The 22810-nt window shown below is 35.2% G+C and overlaps 1 protein-coding gene across 2 annotated transcripts in view; it reads left to right on the top strand.

Annotated features, from left to right (window-relative positions):
• Positions 1-22810, top strand: part of STXBP6 (syntaxin binding protein 6) — a 110562-nt gene that overhangs the window by 62446 nt on the left and 25306 nt on the right. Inside the window, exons 3-4 of one of the 2 annotated variants that reach the window (XM_051621266.1) lie at positions 13488-13618; positions 15433-15598. The exons of the other annotated variant lie outside the window; for it this stretch is intronic. Coding sequence (XP_051477226.1) covers positions 13488-13618; positions 15433-15598 — 297 coding nt within the window. The remainder of the gene's footprint in view (positions 1-13487; positions 13619-15432; positions 15599-22810) is intronic. 2 annotated transcript variants of the gene reach the window in all.

The raw sequence follows: 22810 nt of genomic DNA, 5'->3' as shown, positions 1-22810 counted from the left end.
TTCAGCCTGTAGAGAAGGCGGCTCTGGGGAAACCTTATAGCAGCCTTCCAGCACCTGAAGGGGCCTACAGGACAGATGGGGAGGGGTTTTTCACCAGAGTGGGTAGTGACAGGACAAGGGGTAATGTTTTTAAACTGAAAAAGGATAGATTTAGGTTGGACATCAGGAAGAAATTCTTCACCAAGAGGGTGGTAAGGCACCGGAACACGTTGCCCAGGGAGGTTGTTGATGCTCCCTCTGTGGAGGTGTTTCAGGCCAGGTTGGATGAGGTCTTGTGCAGCCTGGTGTTGTGTGAGGTGTTCCTGTTCATAGCAGGGAAGTTGGATCTTGATGATCTTTAAGGTCCTTTCCAACCTTAACCATTCTGTGATTCTATGATCAGTTCTCTCTATATTCAGACACTATTTTTTTTGTAATGAGACATTCAGTGCAATGCAGGTTGTTGGGTCTTTTGGCAGTATTTTTGCATACGCAGATTTTTCTCAGTGCTTCCCCCCTGTTCCACCACCCTCCCCCCCACCTCTTTTCCTCTTCTGATATGTGACTGCAAGGAAATAACTTCCTAGATTTGGTTGCAAAGTAATAATGTCCTCTGTACTACCACCCACCAAGGCAGCAGGTAGCTCTACTCCATTATAGTTCTCATACCAACAATCACAGCATGACTGTAAGCTAAGGGGACACACCTGCTGGCACAAGTTCAAACTATTGAGTGTCCTAGTTGTTTCAATATTTAGTAAAAGTTATGCTATTTTAAATATTTAAGATTCTTCATTTCTGTGATCCATACTTTCTTTATTTCACTTTTTTTTTTTTTTTAAATGCTTTCAGGATCTTGTAAACTGTTACATTTATGGGCCTCAAAATATCTGTAGTTTTAACCTTCGATGGCAGAGGAAGTCAGGATCCCAGGAACAATTTTTTTTTTCCTCCCACCTGGTTTTGATTTGGCTATGAATATAAACACATTACTCACACTCTCAGTTGAAGAAAATAAATGATTTTCCTCTCTTAAAGACTGATATTAGTGTACTATGTCTGGGAACACCATGAATGTTGCTTTAAGGAAAGAGTATTTCTTTCCTCTCTGTGTGAATTTCCTTTACTTTATCCTTTGTGTGCTGTTAGTTCACTTACACTTTCACTTGCTGTTTTCTGGTAGGAAATTCATCCAATTTAGTCAATGCAAAACACAGTCTTGCAGCCAAGTAATTCATTGTTACCTACATGGGCAGATAAAATCCTATTGTTCAGATGTTGTTTTTTTGGTTTTTTTTTTTTTAAAAAGGCAGTAGTGCTTTTAACAGACATAGTTTGATTTCTGGTGTGGTGATATTTTTGTGTTTGGTTTGGTTTTTTTGTTGTTTTGTTTTGCAGAGCAGATGTATGGGTCAGATTTGTGGGTAATTAATGCATTTTATATTTTTTCTGAGGAAGAGGTTCTGTCTTTTTCTATCTTTCCCTTAAGTGTGCCATAGCAGACCAAGCTTACATGAGTTAGTGTTCAAACATCAATCTACTGATCTGTTTCAGAACAAGCAGCAGTATGCGTTCCCTGTCTATAACTGAGAGGATTTGAGTCATTAGCTTAGTTAACCCTGTGTAGGGATGATTAAAACCCTTCAGAAGGCCAACTCAGTTCGTAAAACATGGATGTTGATGTCTGGTGTACACTAATTATCTTCTGATTCTATCATTCAAGTTCTAGAGAAACCCAAGGTTCTTTATTTTGGTCTCTGTATTGGAAACATTGAAAATAGTGGCTCATTTCGTACCCTGTGAAGGAAGAGGACCTTTGTGGTTGCATCTTACTAGAGGAGGAAGTGTGTCCCTGTGTTTAATCTTTCAGAAAAAATGACAAATTAGTAAAACCTGCTAGACAGGTTGTTTCAATTTTGGGGGCTTTGTAACTTGGTGATAATTGATACTTGGTAGAGGGAAATCAGGGTGTGTGTTTGTAGTTGCTTCTATTGTTGGCATTTACAGATGATGGACAAAATTAGTGCAGTCTGTAAAAACTTGTTAAGTAACACTTAAGTATTGACCTGGTGCCCAAAATGAAGCTTTAAAATGTTTCCTATCTGAAACACCTCTTCTCTTCAGCTTCACATTTCAGCTTTGACTTTACGTCCCATCTCTTAATGTGTCACTTAATGTGTGAAAAACCATTTCATGGTCTTTGGATCTGTTAGTTTTCTGTCTCTGCTGTTACCCGTTCTTGGTAGGATCGCAGTGCCTAGAAAGCTCTAGTGAGTGTCATAAATTAACCTGAAATGTACTTTCATTAAGAAGCTGAAGAGGAGAAAATAATTGTGGGTTGCTTTTTTGGTTAGAGGTTTTTAGTGTGTGTATTTTTGTTGGATTTTTTTTTGTTGTTGTTTTGCACAAAGTACAAAAAGGAGCTACATAATTATGGTAGTAGGTGAAATAATAACAAAAGTAGAAAGACTTTTTAATATTTTTAGGTGGTTTTAGTACTTTTCCAGTAGGCTATTTCCTGTGTTCTGTTTTCCTTTGGAAACAGTTGTCTCCTAGGAGAGTTCAAACATAGGCATATCCCAACTGAAGTATTGGCAAACTGTTAGTCCACTGAGAAACAAACAGTCATCCTGTCAGATGTAGAATGGAAAATATTACTGTGAAATGTGCACACATTATGTGGGTTTTTTAAATCCTATTTGATAAAAATATAAAGGGAATTATGATCTTGATGTTAAGTAAAGACATTGCTTGTGATCATTGAAATTACTGGAAACAGTTTTGTTTGGTTGGTTTTTTTCAGTTCTGACTAATAACGTCTCTAAGGTGGTAATGAGTTTGTCTTTTTGGAAGAGTTAGAGTGGAATGTGAACAGTTTTTCTTCTTTGATTTTATAGATGTTGTCCTTCATAATGGAACAGTACAATGTGTACAGTACAATAAGGTTGGTGAACAGTCAGTCAGCTGCAGAAGCCTCTTGCTGTAAGGATCTGTAGCATGCAAAGAAATAAGGTTGAGCCACTCATTTTTTTGTGCTCTAAAATAAATTAATTAAGAAAACTCCCTTTGTAACATTGGCAGTATAGGTTATTTTTTGGACTAAATATTAGAGGAAAAAAATTCAGAAAGGAAGAGCTACTATAAGCGGTAAAATGTTACTGCAAATTAAAAATTAATGCTACATTAGCACAGTAAATTAATAAGAGGTTTTTAAGTTGCTATATTTAAAATGTGTAAGAGTTATTTCTAGATATTTTTTGACATTTCTACATCTGTAAGGTATCTATTTTTCTATAAGTCATCAGTTGTATCTTAAAACTGTTTCAAAACTTTTCTTTGGTTTGAAATTTCATTTTAAGTAGTAACAAGGGGAACATTCAAGTTACATTTTCACACCTTCACAGCTGAGAGATTAAATCTGATGGCAAATGTCATTTGATTGGGTTATAAAGAGAAGAGCATAGTCTTCCATCTTAATGCAAAGAAAATTTGGGGCCTGTAAGAGTTACCTAAAGTATATTCCTGTAGGAAGTATGCCTATGAAATAGTAGTAATTAATCCTGTAGCCTAAGGAGCTATGCATTTTAAGATACAAAAATCAGTAGGCCTCCTTCAAATAAAAAGGAATGCAAACTGAAGGAAGAGCTGATGAGAAAAAGATCTGATGGTGTGCAATTGAGATGTTTCACTTTACCTTTGTATGCATGGCCAAAGATGTACCCAAATGTTGCATGATAAATAATAAGGTAAACTTTATCCTTTGATATCTTTTTTATTGTTATTTTCTGCCTGGAAATTACCAATTTTAGTGAACCCTGTTGGAAATGGAAATAGCAGGTCACCTGGACATCAGTTTGATCACCTCTTATTCGTTATACTGTATTAAATAGTGCAGATTAAATCTACTAGATTAAGCCTGATTAAATCTAGTATATTTAATGAATGCTGAAAATCTTTGAAGTTAGTAAAATCCATGAAGAGAACTGCAAACAATTATTTTGAGGTTTCTTGTAGCTAGTTATGGGAAAGCACAAATATGGACACTTAAAAAATATACATTGTAACTGACTTGCTGAGAGTTCATGGAAGAAGGCTGCAGAGAGCCATCCATCTGCTACAGCAGCTTTTGGCTTTTCTGAAAACATTCGGGGTATTTCCACGCAGTTCATTTTACTGTGATGCCTTTTATCTGTGATTTTAAATATTTAGCTTTTGTTCAGTTGAGCAATTTGAGAATGTACCTTACAGAATACTTTTTCAAAATACTCGGTTGTTTTAAGTGCATTGTCATAAATCACTTCTCTGTGTGACTTCGGAAAGTTAGCCTTTTATGTAAATCTTGAAGAGGTAGCTTAGATAAACTTCTGATTTACAGAGGTGATGATATTCACTTTAAACTTGTGCTAGTTATATAGTCTATGATCTGGGATATGGAGGCTCTTAAGGAAGTCCTTCATCTGTCCTCTTATTGCATAGCAAAGTGAGACCTGCCTGTGCGCAGTTGTCTCATGCCCCAAAATGCTCCCTAATGGACCTTTTGTTGGTGGAAGACCTTGTAAAATTCTTGTTTAAGGAGATGTGTGTTACTCCTTGATTGCTGTGGCCTCATTTAAGGAGAGTGATTAGGTTGGAGAAATAAAATCTGTTAAAATTCTTTGCTAACAGTGTGCATGCTTTCCTTTCTGCTGTTACACCTTTTTGATGCTTTACTCTCTGAAGCAAATGTTTTATCAGCTTTTGGGGTTTTTTCTTCTTTAAAGGCTAGAAAATAAAGCAGTTTTAGAAATGTCATCCTTATACAAATTTAAAATGGAGTAGTAGAGTAAAGCATAGTGGAAGAGAAGAGAGGGTAAATATACAACCTAAATTAGGTTCCAGTTGAGCAAGACAATTCTATAAAATGGAATTTTTTTAGCACTTTTTAAGTTAGCCTGATTAGGGCCCAATTTCATTTGTTTTTGAAATCACTATTCATATGCTGCAAGATTTCAAAATTTTATACTCATGTATTACTTTCTATCTCTTGGTCTCAAATTGGCATAAAAACAAGTGGAGGTGGCTTCTGACCCTGAAATGCTGTTGTTGAACAGCACATGGAAATAGTAGTGGACATCTTGGCAAGAGACCGTACTGCGTCTCTTTGGGTAATTGAAGCTGTAGGGAGTATTTGTGAAGGTTTAAGAAAGTCTCGGTTTTATTTTGTGGATTACGTCAAGAGCATTTGATGCCATTGAAAAGGAGGACTTAGCCACTGAACTCCATGTGCAAGAGCAAGCATTGAAAACCCTTGGTTGCAGATGGGCAGCGAACAGATTTCCAGAAGCATGATGGCCATTTTAAGTGTGATAAGGATGCTGTCTGCTGGACTATCCATAAAACACTGCACAGAATTCTGTCTTCTGGAGGTTTTTTGTTTTAGCTCAGAACTGCCTTAAATGTTTAATATGTAAATTTTTTAAGGTTGGTGTCAAAAGTTAATTTATTGCATCCACACTTTTTAAAGCGGGTTAAGAATTGGGAGGGTAAGATTGCATTTCAAAAGTCTGCTTATTCATATGTACTTAAATATACATATACAAAATAAAATTAAAAAAAAAAATTACCCTAGAGAATACTATTGGGTACATAGGAGAGGGATGGGACCTGCAGATAAGAAAAATATCCTAGACACACAAAACATGAGCATTCTCTCAGACTTGGAAGTCTGATTTTTATTAACTTAGTTCAAGTTCAAAATATTCAGAATGTATGTACTTCAGAGTTTATTTTTTTCCCACTTTTACATCTTAGGTTAAGTGCTACCTGAAATGTATATGTTGCATGCTATATTTCGTTTTAATTATCTGCAGAAAACACTTCAGACCGCAAAAAAAAAGGTAGCATGTAAAAACATCCCTTCACAGTAATTATTGCACTTCTAGTGATAAGACTCAAAAAAGCCTAATATCTGAGTAAATGTGTTGTGGTTTGTATACTGTGGTTAGGATACTTCGTAGGTTGAGTTACTGAATGGACAGGATTTAAGTAACTGGCTTCAGTTAAAATAATGTATGATGGTAACATGGAATTGCAGCCCTTGGCTTTTCTTCCTGCTTAGTTTCTTCTTTAGTCACATCCTGTACTTCCCCACAGAAGTGTTTCTGGGGTTTTTGTTGGTTTGGTTTGTGTGTGTTTGTTTTATATTTGCTTCATAACCTGAAGTGGTCAAAGTCCACCAGCCTTATTTAGTTTCTTTTGTTGAAAGTTGGATGTTATCACACCATATATGAGCTTAAAGGGTTTTCTAGTATTTGCGTCCATCTGAAAGCTTAAATCGTAAGTGTATGGAATAATTTGCCCACTGTTGTTCTGACTTAGTCTGTTGTATAGCAAAACGTATGGATTTTGGATTTAACAAGTGTAATAAAGTCTATTGTTGCATCTGCTATTTGCAAACTGTTTTATTTAGTAGTAGTCTCATCCACTATATTTTAGGTCATTGATTCCATAGAAAATCAAGAAAGAAACACAATTTTTTAAGTCACTTTTTTAAAAGCTCCAGTAAACACTCTACCCTGTTAAAACAGAGTCCTCTGACACTATAGGATCTTGAAAGTCTTTGGCCAATTTGTTCCAGACCCTGAAGCCTGTCAAGTTCCCTCAGCAAACTTATAAACAGAGAATTATTTCTTAATAATGTACTTTTTGTGAGAGTTACAGAGTAACCATTTGGACCTTTAATTTTCCAGAGCCTCTTCCTGCCCCTCAGGTCATTTGCTGTGAAGTTCAAACATTGTTTTCAGGCTGGTGAGGTAATTCCTAGTGTACTCTCTGCATGTGGATGCACATCTGTTAATTTCTATGGGAATTGTGCCAAATTCCACTTACTAAGAGTAGGAGTACTTTTGTGTTACTGAGTTTAGTTGCAGGTGCTGAAGTGACAAGAATGTGAAAAAAGGAGTATCTGAAGCCACCAAAAATGGTATTTACTGTGGTCTGTATCTTGAGCCTTTATTTCTAAACTAAATTGAAATAGGATTTTCTGAAGCGTGCTTACAAGATGCTTACAAGGCTATTTTAAACATCCTGTTCAGTAAAGTCTGTGTCAGATGCTGCCTTCTGTATGAGGAAAAGAGACTTAAGAAGATTGAAACTGTAGATGATCCAGACTAATACAGAAGGGTACGTGTTATGTTGAGCTGAAATTCTCAGTCACCAAATACCTTCTAATTAGGAGGTGAGGCTCTACTGTCCCAGAACATGGTGAAATACTAATGCGAAATGCTCTAGGCCAGGTTCAGCAGGAGCTCTTAGGTGGCTGAGAGGTCCCTGATGAAATTTTTTGTCTTTGACTTGTGAGGAAGTCATCCCTCTTCCTTGGGACCTGACTGTAATACCTATTATTTTTGTCTGCAGCAGTAGTGCCTTGGTAGATCTGTCAGACCACCATCCTGTCCTCTCAACTAGATTTTCAATAAAAATGTATACACAACTTTAATTTGCTATATTTGACTAGAAATATCTCTAGAATCTTTGAATGCAGCTGACTATCCATATTCAGGAAAAGGAAGGTGGGTGAAGTTTGAAAGTTGGCTTATTTGCCGTATGGAATAATAAAAGGCAATTTCAACAAAACATGGAAGCTCAGTCATCATTCTGGAAGTGACTGTGTTTAATAAGATTTCTTTCCAAATATTTGCAGTTAAGCAGAAGTTTTCTCTCTGGCTATAAAATGAAGTCTGCCATTCTCTCCACTGTTAACTGCATCTGTCTGTAAAACTATGCCAATATGAAAAGCAGTTGCTTTGGTATCAATACCTTAAACTATATGTATGTTATATGCAAAAAATATGTTAAGGAAGCTATTAATTTAAAACTGCAATACTTCTGTCTTTTGAGCTTTAACATTTTAATAGGAGTGGAAAATGAGTCTGTCAAAAAAATGTAAGGACTGTAATGTATATGGCATGATGAGGTTTGAATAGGCATAAAAACTATAAGAACATTTACATGGTTCTACGAAAAGTAAATATAATGGTGCAAAACTGAAAGTCAAGGCATTGTGCCTATAAGCAGCAGTTTTTCACTAAGGCACTCAGCAAAATCAGTTAAATCAGTGTTTAGTTGAAATTGCTCTGAGAAAACATGAAACATTATGAGTTGAGAGATAATTATCTGCTCTACAGGATTTAATATACAGACTATGCTGAGCTAATGTTAAATGGATTAATGGTTTTGGACTAAACTACACAAATAGCCAGTGCCTTCAGTAGACTTCTGCAGACCCACTCAGGAGTGAGTCTCAGTCTGTCACTTTCAGAAATTAACTATAGTCATAGATTAAAGTGATTTTTTTGAGGGTTTTGGGGGTTTTTTCAAGACTTAGTGATACAACAGCAATAAAAACTAAGGTTACTTAATTTATCCCTCTGTGCAGTGCCCAGATTAAAAAAAAATCTTTTTATTAAGTGAACAGTTGCAGCAGTCACTGCCTACTTGAAGACTTGATACTTTTAAATTTGTCCCTTCAGTAGTTATTTCAGCACTTTAGAAATTCACTGCAATATGAAATAGACAGCATTAGAAATTTTGTAAGGCAGTCAAGCAATTTGTCACAAGATTCCTAATTACCTAGAGTTTGAGTTATTAAATACACAGATTCAAATTTAATGAACATGCAAAACAAACACAGATATCTAGAGACAAGACTTTAAGAACTGACATTGCTTTTAAAAATATGCATTTCAAATCTGATTAAATAAATAAAAGTTCATAGTGGGGTGGTTTAGGGCTTTCAAACTGTTTCTCAAGGCCATGTATTTTGGGGTAGATTTTTGAGGAATTAACAGTTTTTCATTATTTTAGCTTTTCCATTCAAGTAAAGTTACATTAGAAGACTATAAAAATGAAGAAAATGTATTCTGGGGTATTTATGAGATGAAGTGGAGATGTGACTTTAGTCTCCCTTAGCTTTCTATATAGATTTGCTGCTAAAGATGCTAGACAGGCACATGGTACTGGATTCTAGCTGAGGTCTGGAATGCAAAGATGTTTGTTTCCATGTGTTTGAAATTATGAGAACAGTGACTTCTGACTGTCACAACATTCTCTAAAGCTAAGTCTGGTCTGACTGTTTCTGTCTCATGTTCTCTGATTTGCTTTTGAAACAGAATATTTCACTTAATTTTATGCCTCGCCAGCTTTAACAACCTCCTTGATACAATGCAAAATGGTTAATAATGCCTTCAATCCCGTAAGAAATAGTGTTGTTTCTGTCTTGGCAACTTCCACTTGTGTGTTAATCTAGTGTATAAAAAACTCCAAAATCAAACCTCACAATGTCTTCCATCAGAAGTTGTTGTAGCTGACTTCTCACACATTCTTTCTTGCTTTACCAATAGCAGTATGTTCCTTTAAAAAAATAAATAATAATTTAAATAGCTTGTTTTCTTGCATCTGATGACACACAGAAATGCCTTATGGACCTAACATCAATCGATGTGTTTCAAATAAATTTGCTTTATCCACTCAAGGCAGCATGTTACTTTCTATTACCAAAAAAACCAAAAAACAAACCAAACCAAACAATCCCACTTAAGTACATAACTTAAATATTGTCTTTTATTTTATTAAGGTAAATAATGATTGTGGAAGAGTTTAGTAAATACATCTGAATGATTTGTCAAGAGGGAATGTGGCTAGGAGCATGTAGTTGCTTCCAATTTTTTTTTTCCCATTTGAGAAGGTAACAGCCTTCAGATTTGCAAGGTAACAGCCACTCAGTGATTTGTTTGCTCTAGTTTTCAAAGCAGCATAATGAGCAGCTAGTGTGGATGGTTTTCCCAGCTGCCAAAGAGTTTCACAGAGTGGTACTGACTGCCATACTGCTGTCAAGCTATCACCATCTAAATTAAGATTTTAAAGCATGTTTGGTTGGTTCGTGGGTAGCAGGGTTTTTTTAATGTTTGAGAAATGCTAGCTTTTTTTCTAAAATACCAAGTCACAAAAGGTGAAGCACAGCTAGATCTGTTTGGCTGTGCACAGTAATTACAGATGTTAAACCTATGAGTGGAAGAACTGCAGTTTTTCCCAGAGGATCGTATCAGCTAAGTTAAGAATGAATTTCTACCTAAGACAACTGAAATACCCAAGACTCTTATAAGCTCTTCTGTGAAAGAAAAGCCTCTCAGCCTCTCCCAGAGTTACTATATGCTGGATGGTATAGAAAGAATCACCTAATAAAGATGGTTTTCTAGTTGATCACTAATAGGAATATTTAAGAGTTGCTGAAATTTAGGCACTAATATGATCTTCTTTTGCAGTGGTACTGAGCACTTACAGCTCCAGCTGAAGACAGGGCTGCTGTTCATTGAGAGTGCTATACGGAGAAGTTTGGAGAATTAGAATTTTGATGCATCAAATCAGCCTAACACTTTATAGAGATTTTGAGATGTGACATTTAGTGTTTAACTATCATATCTGTAAAATTTGGTATTTTCACCTTGAAGTATATAATGACTTCTGTTTTCAAGAGCACTACAATGTGTGCCATGTGGAAAAGCCTTTAGAGCAGTGAGAAGTTTGCTGTACTAATATTTCAGGCTATACATCTCATAATTAGTTTCTGAGGGGGGGGGAAAGTGTTTGATCACGCAATTGTTCTGTCTAGTGGTTCCTAGTTTTGCATCCTTCGTTTTGTAATGCTACTAATGTTGTATGGCATATGTATAGTATGCATATTTTCTTTTCTTTTTAGTACTCATCTTATTTTGCCGTAGATTAATGCCTGTTTTGCACGTAAAGGAAATAATCCACAGACCATAAAACTTGAGCCACTGTTAAATAGCCTTCTGATAGTATTGCTTTGTACAGAATCAGAAATGTAGTCTAGTGGGATGTTATACAATCTGCTAAAGTGATCGCTGGAGTTGACAAGAAGTATATGAGTGAATATTAAAAACACTGGATTTAGGGGAGGTAGAACCATATATTTTTGGTCTACTCATGTAACATCTGGATGTTTCCCAGTCAGTAGTATGTAAACTTGAAGTAAAAACAGAACCTGTCTATACTATGTAAAAACAGATAGGAAGCCTGTCACTTCTACTTTCTTGATATTGTTAGGCTTGGGTGTATAGGCCATTGAGCCGTCAGTGAATATTTAATACTAATCTCATTTGAGTAGTTGTTCTCATCTAATTTTGCTGCTACCTTTCTGATCCTATGTTCTACATTTTTTTCTCTGTTGTGTACCATTTGACATGTGATTCTGAATCACATGCAGCACCAACTTGGTTCTCAGTGATTCAACTGCTGATGAAGAGACTTCTGGCAATCTGCTTATTCCATTCTTATCAGTAGTCTGGTCAATACCTTAAGTCCAACTATGCTTTGTATTCCAAAGTAACTTCTTAAAAACAGTTATTGGCCATGTGAAATGTTAGCATCTGTTTTGTTTTGTTGTTGTTTTTTTTTTTTTAATTATGTTTTTTCCCTGCTAGAATTTTCTTGGAAATAAATTTTCTGTTTATCAAATTAAGGTCTCATAAGGGCACTTAGACTTTCATGTTCACTAACACACACTGAACTGAAAATGTGTAAGTCTGAGATATTGAAAATAATTTCTCATGTTAATCTGAGTTTATCAGTCTATTCCAAAGTACATTTAACATCAAGACAATGAACTGTGCATTGGTCAATTTTCATCCTAAGTAACAATATTAACTTAATAACTTTACAGAATGATCAGTGTTTACTTACTGTATGACTGTAAGTGATACAGTGCAGAAGCACATGCAGTGTGCCTCTTCAGAGTGAGAAGTCTGTTAGTTTTCCTGATTATTTGGGTAAAAGATACACAAAAATAAACAATCTTCCTATTGAATTCTTGATTATTTAAAAACCTTCTTTAACTGCCCGCATCTAAAAGCAGGAAAAATTACTTTTCCAGTAATCTTTTTTTTGGATGAAAGGATTTTTGGAAATTAAAAGTTTAAGGAGAAGAATAAATTACACACCAAGTTTAGTAGATTGTGCAGTACAATGATTCTACCAAGTATTTCTTCACAAAAAAAAGGAAATGTGTTTGAAAGTGACTTGGCATACAGGAACAGATAAATAACATGTAACTTAAATACAGAGTATGACTACAGAAAGTGCCTAAAACTCCTTATAAAATTTCTATGGACATTAAAAGTTATATTGATGAAAAAAAAAATTGTTTAGAGAAAAAAGTCTACTACAGGAAGTGGGTTTTCCTGATATTGAAAAGTTAGCTTTAATGTTTAAGTACTCCTTGAAAACCTGGTGCTGAGTTAAGAATACACTAATTGGAGTGGTATATATTGGGTTTGGTTTGTTGTTTTTTGGTGTTTTTTTTCCTAAAGCAGAGAAGTCTTGCATGACCTACTTTGTGATTTTTAACACATATTTGGTTTATAGCAAGTTAGATCATTCTTACTTACAGTCTTTGTTTGCAATACCTAGTATTTTTTGAGAGATCAAGTGATCTTTAGTTCCTTGATTCTTAAAACTTTATTTTTCACAGACTGTTGTTGGATTTGATGGGCTTACTTTCTCGATACAGTGCACACAGTCTGTTGACTGGAAACTGGAAATGTCACATATTTTAAAATGACAGGAGAAACCTTTTTCTTTTCTTTTCTTTTCTTTTCTTTTCTTTTCTTTTCTTTTCTTTTCTTTTCTTTTCTTTTCTTTTCTTTTCTTTTCTTTTCTTTTCTTTTCTTTTCTTTTCTTTTCTTTTCTTTTCTTTTCTTTTCTTTTCTTTTCCTTTCCTTTCCTTTCCTTTCCTTTCCTTTCCTTTCCTTTCCTTTCCTTTCCTTTCCTTTCCTTTCCTTTCCTTTCCTTTCCTTTCCTTTCCTTTCCTTTCCTTTCCTTTCCTTTCCTTTCCTTTCCTTTCCTTTCCTTTCCTTTCCTTTCCTTTCCTTTCCTTTCCTTTCCTTTCCTTTCCTTTCCTTTCCTTTCCTTTCCTTTCCTTTCCTTTCCTTTCCTTTCCTTTCCTTTCCTTTCCTTTCCTTTCCTTTCCTTTCCTTTCCTTTCCTTTCCTTTCCTTTCTTTTATTTTTGCAGTCAATCACCAGTGTGGAAGTCAGTCTAAAATAAATTTTTTTAAAGTACATAAATGGACTTAAATAAGGGGCTGGGTATGAGAAACCTTAGTGCAGAGAAAAAAGAGAACAGCAAAGTGATTGTAAGAATGCAGATAGAAAGACCTTTGGTTTAGTTCTTGTTTTTATAGGATTTTGGCAATATAAATTAGTAATGGCTAAAATATATCCAATTTTGAGTAGGTTTGTTTGGCATTATACCATCATTCTGACAATAAGGAATGTGCTTTTCAGTATGTTATCTAGGAAAGAGGGTATGTTCTACTGTCAGAATCAATGACGTGTATTTACTTTGTGGGACATTATACATCAGCAAACCAGTTACTGATACAGTGAGCTAAAAGGCATGTTCCTGAAACTGTTAGCCCATTTCACTTATATATTTTTTCTTTTAAATGCTCAGTGACGAACAAGAAACCAGCTCAAGCATCTATTACAAAGGTGAAACAATTTGAAGGCTCTACGTCTTTTGTCAGGAGAACGCAGTGGATGCTCGAGCAGCTTCGCCAGGTCAATGGCATAGACCCTAATCGGGTGAGTTTGAACAGTTCTAGAAAATTAAAACTGAGGGGTTTATAACATATTTGTGAATCAGGCATTCTTTCACTGTTCAAAAGGCATCTGGAAAGGTACGATTAGGTGCAAATTCTCAAAAAAACCCACCAAAACTCAATGGATTATGTGAAATATATTTTAAAAGGAAGACAGGAGGAGGCCAAAGCTCATAGTCGTAGGGTGTTTTTTTTTTCTTCCTGTCTTTCCCTACTTTTCTTCCTACACTCTTCTCTCTAAAGAGAAAAATAAGAGCTTTGTTGGGCTTGTCTTCAGGTGTAAGCCTCTTGGGGTCCATTTTGGAATGCGAGCTGTGTTTTGAGATAGAGCAGTAAGTAGAAGAAAGGACAAGAGAGGTTAATGAGGTTCATGTTTGTCAATTTTTGTGAACCTTGCATTTTTTTCTTGGACAGTTCTCTCCTCAGATCCTTCTGCATTTCTTATCTTTTTCTACAAAGGGTGATGATGTAGTTTAGTTGCTAATGGCATGTGAACACTGATTTAAACAAAACAAAACAAAAAATAAACCAAACAAACAACCTCGCCAATTAATAGTTCTGGAAATATTCCTTTAATGTGGAATATACAACCCTTTTTGAGCTGTCTCAAGCAAGACAAAGTTGTACTAATACATAATAAGCTTATGAATACAAATGTGGCTCGTACTATGTGATCACAAAGTGACTTACTGTTCATTGTACAGCAAAATATGTTTGTGACTAACCTTCTTGGTTTGTTCAGAGCTGTGCTCTAATCAGCCACCTAAGCGTCTTTAACTTCCATGCTCCAGATTCTCTTACAACCCAGTACAGTCTTTCCTACAAAAAAGAAGCCCTCTAGCCACTGCATTATGTAATGCAGGGGTTGGAATCCTATTTTCGCTGGGTAAAGGGACAATGAAAATGAGAGCAATGACAAATATATAAGGAACATTAGTTTTATACCCTTTCCTAGCATCTGCTATGCAGCTATGTAAATAAGAGATACTTGGGATACTCTCAGATTGAAAAGTCCTGTCAAGTTCTTAAGCTTAGACATGTTCCTTTCAAACTCATCTTCCTATGAATTCCTAGTGTCATTGATTCAAAAAAGATCTTTACTGGATTAGATTACAAAATTATATTTAGCAGATATTGCTAAATATGTAGCAATACTTGTACATAAAATCTATTTGCTTTGGTGGTTGATGCATTTATAGAGCTGGTTCTTGATTTATTCTTAAAGTGCTTTTTTGTTCATGTAATCCTGAGACCTATGCAACACTTTATGATAATACATTAAATACAATAACTAGGACTTGCTGTTTTTTTCCTTCTTGGGTTCAGCATCAAGAGCAGAACCATATCTTCTCCTAATGCAGTGTGAAGGTAGATTTTCTGCTGAGAGGCACAAATCCTTTAATAATATAGACGACACAAGTGACTATATATGTGTAGATAGCAAAGATTTCTTATGGGATTCCAACTTTGAATTTTTTGGTGTGAAGGATTTTTGTTTTCAGGTATTTTTTGTCATAATTTAATATTTGTCTCTAAAAATACCTGCAAGAAAAAAAAAATAAAAACAAAAAACAAAAAACACCAAACAAACAAACAAACAAAACAACAACTTCCTGCCTGCTTGGGTTTTTTTGCAGCCAAAAACATGCAAAGGAAAAATAATTCCAGGATGGTCCTGAGCTGCATGACCTGTTTTTTTCCAACACAATACCTTTTTAAAAAGTAATAACTTTGTATCTTTCTCCAAATCATTTATAAAACTGGAATAATAGTAGTGTTTGTTTTTTTTTCTTCTAGGATTCCCCAGAATTTGATTTGCTATTTGAAAATGCTTTTGACCAATGGGTAGCAAGCACAGCTTCAGAAAAATGCACATTCTTTCAGGTTCTACATCACACTTGTCAGAGATACCTTACAGACAAAAAGCCAGAATTTATCAACTGCCAATCTAAAATTATGGGAGGTAAGTCAATTGAAGCTGGAGTACTTTGTGCAGTTGAACTTGAAATTATTTGCATGTGAGTTATTCTGTGTTGAACTGAGCTTGTAATTGCATCTTGACATCATGGGTCTGAGTATGCTAACTTCATGGTAGTAGACTTATAGGCTTCAGCATTTCTCCATCAGTCATTACTTCCCATTCTTCTGCTATCTTTGCTTCCCTAGCCTTCAGTTCTAGAGGCAACATCTCTTACCTACCATGTGAGTTAGCTAAAAAAATACTGGTCAATATGTGAAATTGGTATTTACTGTCCACTTCTTGAGCAACAAAAACTATTTTTAAGGGAGGATTTTTTACATATTTCACAAAGCATTCCTTCAGAAGAGAAACGGGTTTAGTTACGTTAGTCTGAAATTTCTGAAAATAGTCTCCTTTTTGTCTCCTCTAAAATAATAATTTTAAAAGCTCTTACACCTCCTGTGATCTTCACAGCTGGAGTAAAAAAATCTTTTTTCTCTTTCTCAATAAATCTCCAAACTGTAGAAGAGAAATGCAAAGTGTCTTGGGGTTTTGTTTAGTTGTTGTTTCTTCCCCCAATAGACATAAATTATAAATGTGGAGAGCCTTAGTTCTTTCTGGTAATTCTTGTCTCTCATAAATATAAAATATGTTCCTGTACGATATTATCAGAACTATATTTTGTGCAGGCACCTTTGTATGTTCAGTTCAGTCAGGCTGTTATTTTGTCTTGCATCTCTTTCCTCTACAACATCAAAGATAAACATCAATAAGGGAGAAATCATCTCCTCTGTGGTGCTTACATTTTAGCTGCTGACAGCAGATTACCACTAACTTTGTGGTCGTAAGTCAGAATTGTTCTGTCAATCATCCTTTTAGTGTCTTCTCAAACTAAGAAAAAGGGCACAACATGTCTTATAAACTTCCTCTCTTGTGTTTTCCCTTTCCACTTTAATAGGATTTCCTTTGTTTTCTTTTTGATGTGGTGAGAGGAGGGAGGAGCAGTTTCTGTGCTGAGGGGAGATGATGTTCTCTACAATTTCACTATTTCATATAGAAGTAGTCTTGTATCAAGCCTTGGTTTGTCTCCTCTTTGCTAATGATGTTCACTTCCATCCTTCCTGCTAATAAGTCAGTGTTGATAAACCACCACACATTTCAGCCTCTGAAATTATTATATTCTCATAAACTTAACCTGTCTAAAATTGAGTTCCTGATTCAACTGACCCAAGTATTAACCTATATCCAGAACAAGTGTAATCACAGTAGAAAATATTATATTTCCACTGAGGTTTATCAACTTGACTTCTAGTCTTCTTAACATACGCTAGCCCATACCACGTCCCATGAAACATACCCGCATTCTCTCTATTACAGCTCTGTAGCTAATGGCCTTATTCAGCCATCCACTGATACCAGGTGGTGACTCTTCCCATCTTTCATGCCTGTCCTTCCAACTATGCATGCATGTGGTATACACGCACAGTACAGCCTATGGACATGGTACAGGGCCAGTGATTAATAAAACTCTACAGGAATACAGTGCTGTTCTTCACACTCAACTTTTCCTCACACTGGTTTATGGACTCCCTGTGGATAAATTAAAATTTTACATAAACTATAATTGTAAACCAAGTAATAGTTGACCCTAAGTTCCAGTGACTTTCTTTGTTTCTCACTGAGTAATGGTAAGTCTACAAAAAAGTAAAAGAAAAAAACCTCCGGATTAGCAAATAGCTGGTATCAGTAATTACAGAATACAATGCAATCGTTTTATTAGAAATGGTCTTGTAATACATAAGTTTCAATAGTCTGTTTAAACATCTGCTGTTCCTTTCAATATTCAGATTGGTATTCTTAATACAATGGTTAGTTTTCTACAGAAGTACTGTATATATACTATAATTACAAGCTTTATTGGTGTGTTCAAGCATACAGATAAATTCTTACTCAGTTCCAAAAGCATTGTTCTAGCACCCATGCTATTATTTCTTGAAAATGTAGACAAATATAAAAAAATAGATTAAGTTAGCTTTTCAAACTATTCTTTTTTTTTTTAAGTTGTGGAAAAGTTATTTTTTCTGCTATTTTGTTTAGCTTTTTTCCTAGTGTTCCAGTATACACAGAGATATATTTCACTTACCTTTCTATCATCTTCGAAAGCTTTTGCGCTACTTTATATTTAATGTATTTATCTACTGGAGTTGTGTTTCCTCCACTGATTAAAAAGAAAAAAAAATAACTCTCATAGCAACTTTTAAATATCTCCCAATTAAAGGCAGATCTCCTTGTTAATATGTAATAACGTGAAGTTAGTTCAGTCACTGGGTTATGTTAGTTGGTCTGTTATTCTGAGGCAAATGGACTACATGACCAGAAGCAGCACCATTCATTGACTGTAGAAGCTGTCTGTGAGTTTGTAGTGGGCAGGCTGAGACACTGGGCAGATACCTCCACTTCTGCTAGTCCTTATTTTTGAAGCCCAGGGATAGGCCAGCGGTGGACCAAAACCCTATTTAGTCTGAAACGTGTAATATCAGAGTTTTTATGGAAAATGAAGTGAAGTATATTGCTGATCTCAAATTCATCCTGACTGGAAAAAGTAAGGTCCAACAGTAGCTGAGCAAACTAAAGAACAGAAATGTGAGGATATAGTGTGAAATCAGTTAAATGTAGTTCAGAATTTGCAGCATGGTTTTTGGTGGGGTTATTTAGGTTTCTGTTTTGTTGGGATATTTTCCTAATTAGCCAAAGCAGTATATTGAAATCATTCTTAAACCTTGGTGTGGTCAGATTTCAGGTGAAGCATGTAACTTCATTGCCTCTGCCAAGGTAGAATTTATTATTTAAGTAATATTCTTTTGAACTTTCTGGAGGATGTGAAAATACATTTTTTTTTTTGATCGTTAGGCAGTTTAATTTCTAATACCCTAACAGCATTTTTAAAATTAATTAATAGAATGTGTATATATATTCCCATTGCTTATGTATGTAGTTATATAGCTATTCAGATCATGCATGTAATGTGTATCTTGTAATTAATGCGTACTTTCAAAAAAAAAAAAAAAAAAGCCGCCAAAGAACACTTCCTCCCAAGTGAAACTGAAGGTACAAGAACTTGAAGGGGTTGTTTAAAAGCTTACTTATCTTATTGAGCCTTATTCCTTCCTGAAGGTAGGAGTGAAGAAAGTGAAATTCATGCTGCTTCTGTTTCTGCAGGAAGTGCTTAGGAGCTTAGCTGTAATTAAATACGGGTGTCCTGTGGAACTGCAGACCTTCTTCATTGCCTTCCTCCTTTTATGTCACACGCACACACACATGCTTTGCCCCTGATTCTTCTCCAGAACTGCTTTTGTTTTGTTTTAATTTATCCTGTAAGTATATAGTTGAGTTGAACAGGCTAGACTGTTTTCTGTAACTCGATTAGTGGCATTTGTAGTTACAGCAATAATGAAAACTGATTAAAGGTGTCAATGCTAATTCTGAGAAAAAATTCAAATTTGTTCAATTTTTTCAATTCAAATTTCAAGACCGCAAGAAGATTCCTCCCACTAGTATCTCGTGTTAAATATTTCAAGTTTGTCTTTTGTTTAGAAAAGCCCGATCCATCCCTTACATGCATTCTGGATAGTATATTAGAGAGGAAAGTAAAGGCAGGCATTTGTAGGCAGAGGATGTTTTGATTGAGATAGGAAATATTTTCTACTTTTATACCTTTCTAACATGTTCTCATACTGGAACCTGTCTATTTTGGATTATCTTTATGTTATGTTGTTATTCAGTGGCCAAGTTCATCAGATTGTACTGCCTTTACATCAGCTGTGTAAAAAACAAAGTTGGAGATGAGTGGCTTGCAGAAATTTTATAATCTACAGGTTGTGTTTGTGAGAACAGCTTAACTCTTGACATAGTATTAGGCTGACACTGAGGATGAATTTGACTCTCATTTCTGTAGAGTACCCTGTGGTACAGCATTTTAAGTTCTTCTAAGGTTGACTCTGGGCCTATAAGAATAAACACTTGCTGCCACCTTTAGATATGTATTATAAATGCATAATCCTTGGAAAGGAACAAGACCTCCGGTTGCCAATTTTTGTTTTTATTTTAAGCTTTGCCCTGCCTATATGCTTTGATTTTAATAGTCATTCTGCTGAATTAATTAGGAGGCCCAAAGCAATGACATCTTTGGCTCTGTAACCTTTTCTCTAGCACAACTGGCAGGAATTCTTCTCCTCCCAGAATATTTTGCAAGTGTGAGAACAGTAACAAGTACTTCTTTTTTTTCCTACAGTATTGACTCAGCTTACCACATTTGAGACCTGGTAAGCATATAGTGTTTTTTACCTTACTGTGCAAGATTAATGACAGACTAAAGGAGACAAATGAAAACTTGCTGCTAGGTATTAGGATGGGAAGAAAGAAGATTGCTCCCCTCCCTCCTGTCAAATACCTGGTAGCTGTTGGTTTCAGTTCTTACCTGATAGCCAATGAAAATAGTGTGTAATTGAAGGTATTATTCTTACAGACTTTTACTTGTAAATTAATTCTGATGCAAATTATGTTGACAAAAATAAATAATAATAAAAAAGGAATAAGTATCTGCTATATAATTTTGGTGGTGTTTTGTTGTTTTGAAATTACTGATAGGATAGATCTTAGCAGTGTTTCCATACAGGAATGATTTATTTATTTATTTATTTTGCATTTGATTAAGATATTTCTTGCCAATTTATATCAAGGTCTTTGCTTTAGAAAAAAAAGGTGACTATCAGTCTAGATATTGAAATATTAGAAAGAATTTTTCTGCTGTCAAAGACCATTTCAGGTGCTTGCTTTTATGCCCTGCATATTAATGTCAAGATTAATTCTGATTCACATTTTCTTTATTTAACTGGATGGAATTTAGTTAGCTTAAGCTTAAAAGCCATATGCTGAGATCAGAATGGATAAAAATAGTTGAGTGTTTGTTCCATAGAAATATTAGATAGAGTCATAGCTCTAAATTAACTTTCTAAAATGGGAATCTTGGGGGAAAAAGTGCATTACATTCTTGCAAAATCTTTTGGGGTGCATAAAACGAGAAGGGACATTTATCGTTATAAAATTTTATTCCTTTTTGAGCTGTATAACTCTGAGACAAGATAATATAGGCAGCATTAAGCAATATATTTTCTTGCCTTTTCTGAAGAATGAAGGTTTAAGCGAGAGGTTATCTTTAAGATTCAGAATATTACTGTTTGTCAAATGATTTTTTTTTTCTTTTTTTTCTTTTTTTTTATATCAAACTATCAGATTTTGGTGTTTACAGAGCCAGAATGGTGTTCTATGCTTTTGTAGTAATTACTGTTGCTGAAAGTTCCTGGTTGGAAGATTTTCATTAAGTATAAATATTAGGATTGAAAATGTTAGTAGATTAGATTTTATTTTTATAAATGTATTAAGATTAAAGTTTTGAGTTTTAAATAAATTTGTCAGTTTGGAAGTGGTTAAAGGTCATGGCAATACAAAATTGATCCTAGTTAGATACTTCCTTAATTTGTAGCCAGTCTGCAATATACAGAAATGTCCTGTCCTGCCATTAATGCTGGTATTTAAAAACATCAACAGGGAAAGTACGTCTTAAATAGAAAAGATAAGTTTTTCTGAAGGACATCTGTGACCTGTCAATTTGATTCTTAGTCTTTGCGCTATATCTTCTGCAGACTTTAATTATTGATTTCTACTTTGTGTAATTTTGGCTAAAATTCATACTTAATGCTGTATTTTGGAGGCAGGAAGGCAAGGACAATCAAAACTATATGGTGGTTTTGAACCTTAGGAGAAACTAAGGTGTGTGAATGTAATTAGCTTGAAAAATTATGGATAGTATTTTACCCTTTTTTTAATATGTTTATTAACGCTAAAACCAGATCAAGCCAAAAATATCAAAGGTAGGTAGAAAATTAAAAGCACTTTGTTTATGAAAAAACTTGTTTTAATATGCTGCCTGTGTAAAAAAAATTCAAAGACTGACTATCTAAAGATATTAAATAATAATTTTATTAGTAAGCAAAGATTGGAAATAATCTGTTATTCTCTTGTTCTTCTGACCATCAAGTGACCTAGTAATCATTGAGGCTCAGGGTGTGAATTCATTATGTAGTTACTCCAGTTTGCCTATTGCAGTATGACATTCCTTTGAGAAGGTGGTAATTCATACAGCTAGACAGACCAGTAGTCTGATCCACTCTGGCATTTCTATTTACTACTAAACTGCTCTTGTATCTGTAGTGCATTCCAGTGTCGCTGAGCCATGTGCTTGAGTGTATTTTGTTTCACTGAGTGTCTGTGCCTTGGTAAATATTTTCCTAGGAAATTTTACTTAAAATGAATATATTGTTTATTCTGGCTTGCAAGTTACTGTACTGTCAGTTTTAGTTGATCAGTGAAAGCAGTCTTCTGGTCACCTTTGTGTGTAATCATGCAAGACCAGGCACACTTTCATCCGTAACTGAACTTTTTTTGATCTAGTTATACACCACTTGTTTACCCAGCTGTTTCAAAACCCCAAATCCTCTTTTTCAGTTCCTGCAACACCATATTTCTTATGATTCTCCCTTAAGTTGCTGTTACTTCATTTAATGCAGCTATTTTCCCCAGTCTGGGAAGTGAATGCAGGTGACGATAGTTTGCAATAGTAATAACTGCAAATAAACTTCTGAAAATACAAAGACAGCAGTGGCTCTTTTGCTGCTTTGATAGGGTAGGTCATTTGTCCTCTGAAGGATTTTAGGATCCCCTTCATCTTTTCCAAGTTTCCATATTCCCTCAGGGTTCTGCTATTTATGCCATGTGACTCATTTTGAGAAACCTGGTCTATTGGGAGTGAATGGAGTGCATCTCTCAGAGAAGGTGAGGAGTACCTTTGGTCATAGGCTTGCTAAGCTGGTGAAGAAGGCTTTAAACTAAAGTTGCTGAGGGAGGGGAACCTCAATCCATCCCTCTTCTTCCAATTTGATGCAAGTGCAAGAAATTGATACCCAGAGCCTGGAGAGGGATCACAGGTCAGCAGGAGAGCACGTGAAAACAGCACAAAGGAGTCCCAGGCAGTAGGACAGCTTCATCAGGGTCCCAACTTAAATGCCTCTGTACAAACACATGTAGCATGGGGACTAAACAAGAAGAGTTAGAGATGTGCATGTACCTGCAGGGCTATGATCTGGCATCACAGAGACA

This window comes from Apus apus, chromosome 5, assembly GCF_020740795.1.
Source record: "Apus apus isolate bApuApu2 chromosome 5, bApuApu2.pri.cur, whole genome shotgun sequence".
NCBI classification, from domain to species: Eukaryota; Metazoa; Chordata; class Aves; order Apodiformes; family Apodidae; genus Apus; species Apus apus.
Note: the sequence above shows the minus strand (reverse complement) of the source record. Positions and strands in the feature narration are given on the sequence as shown.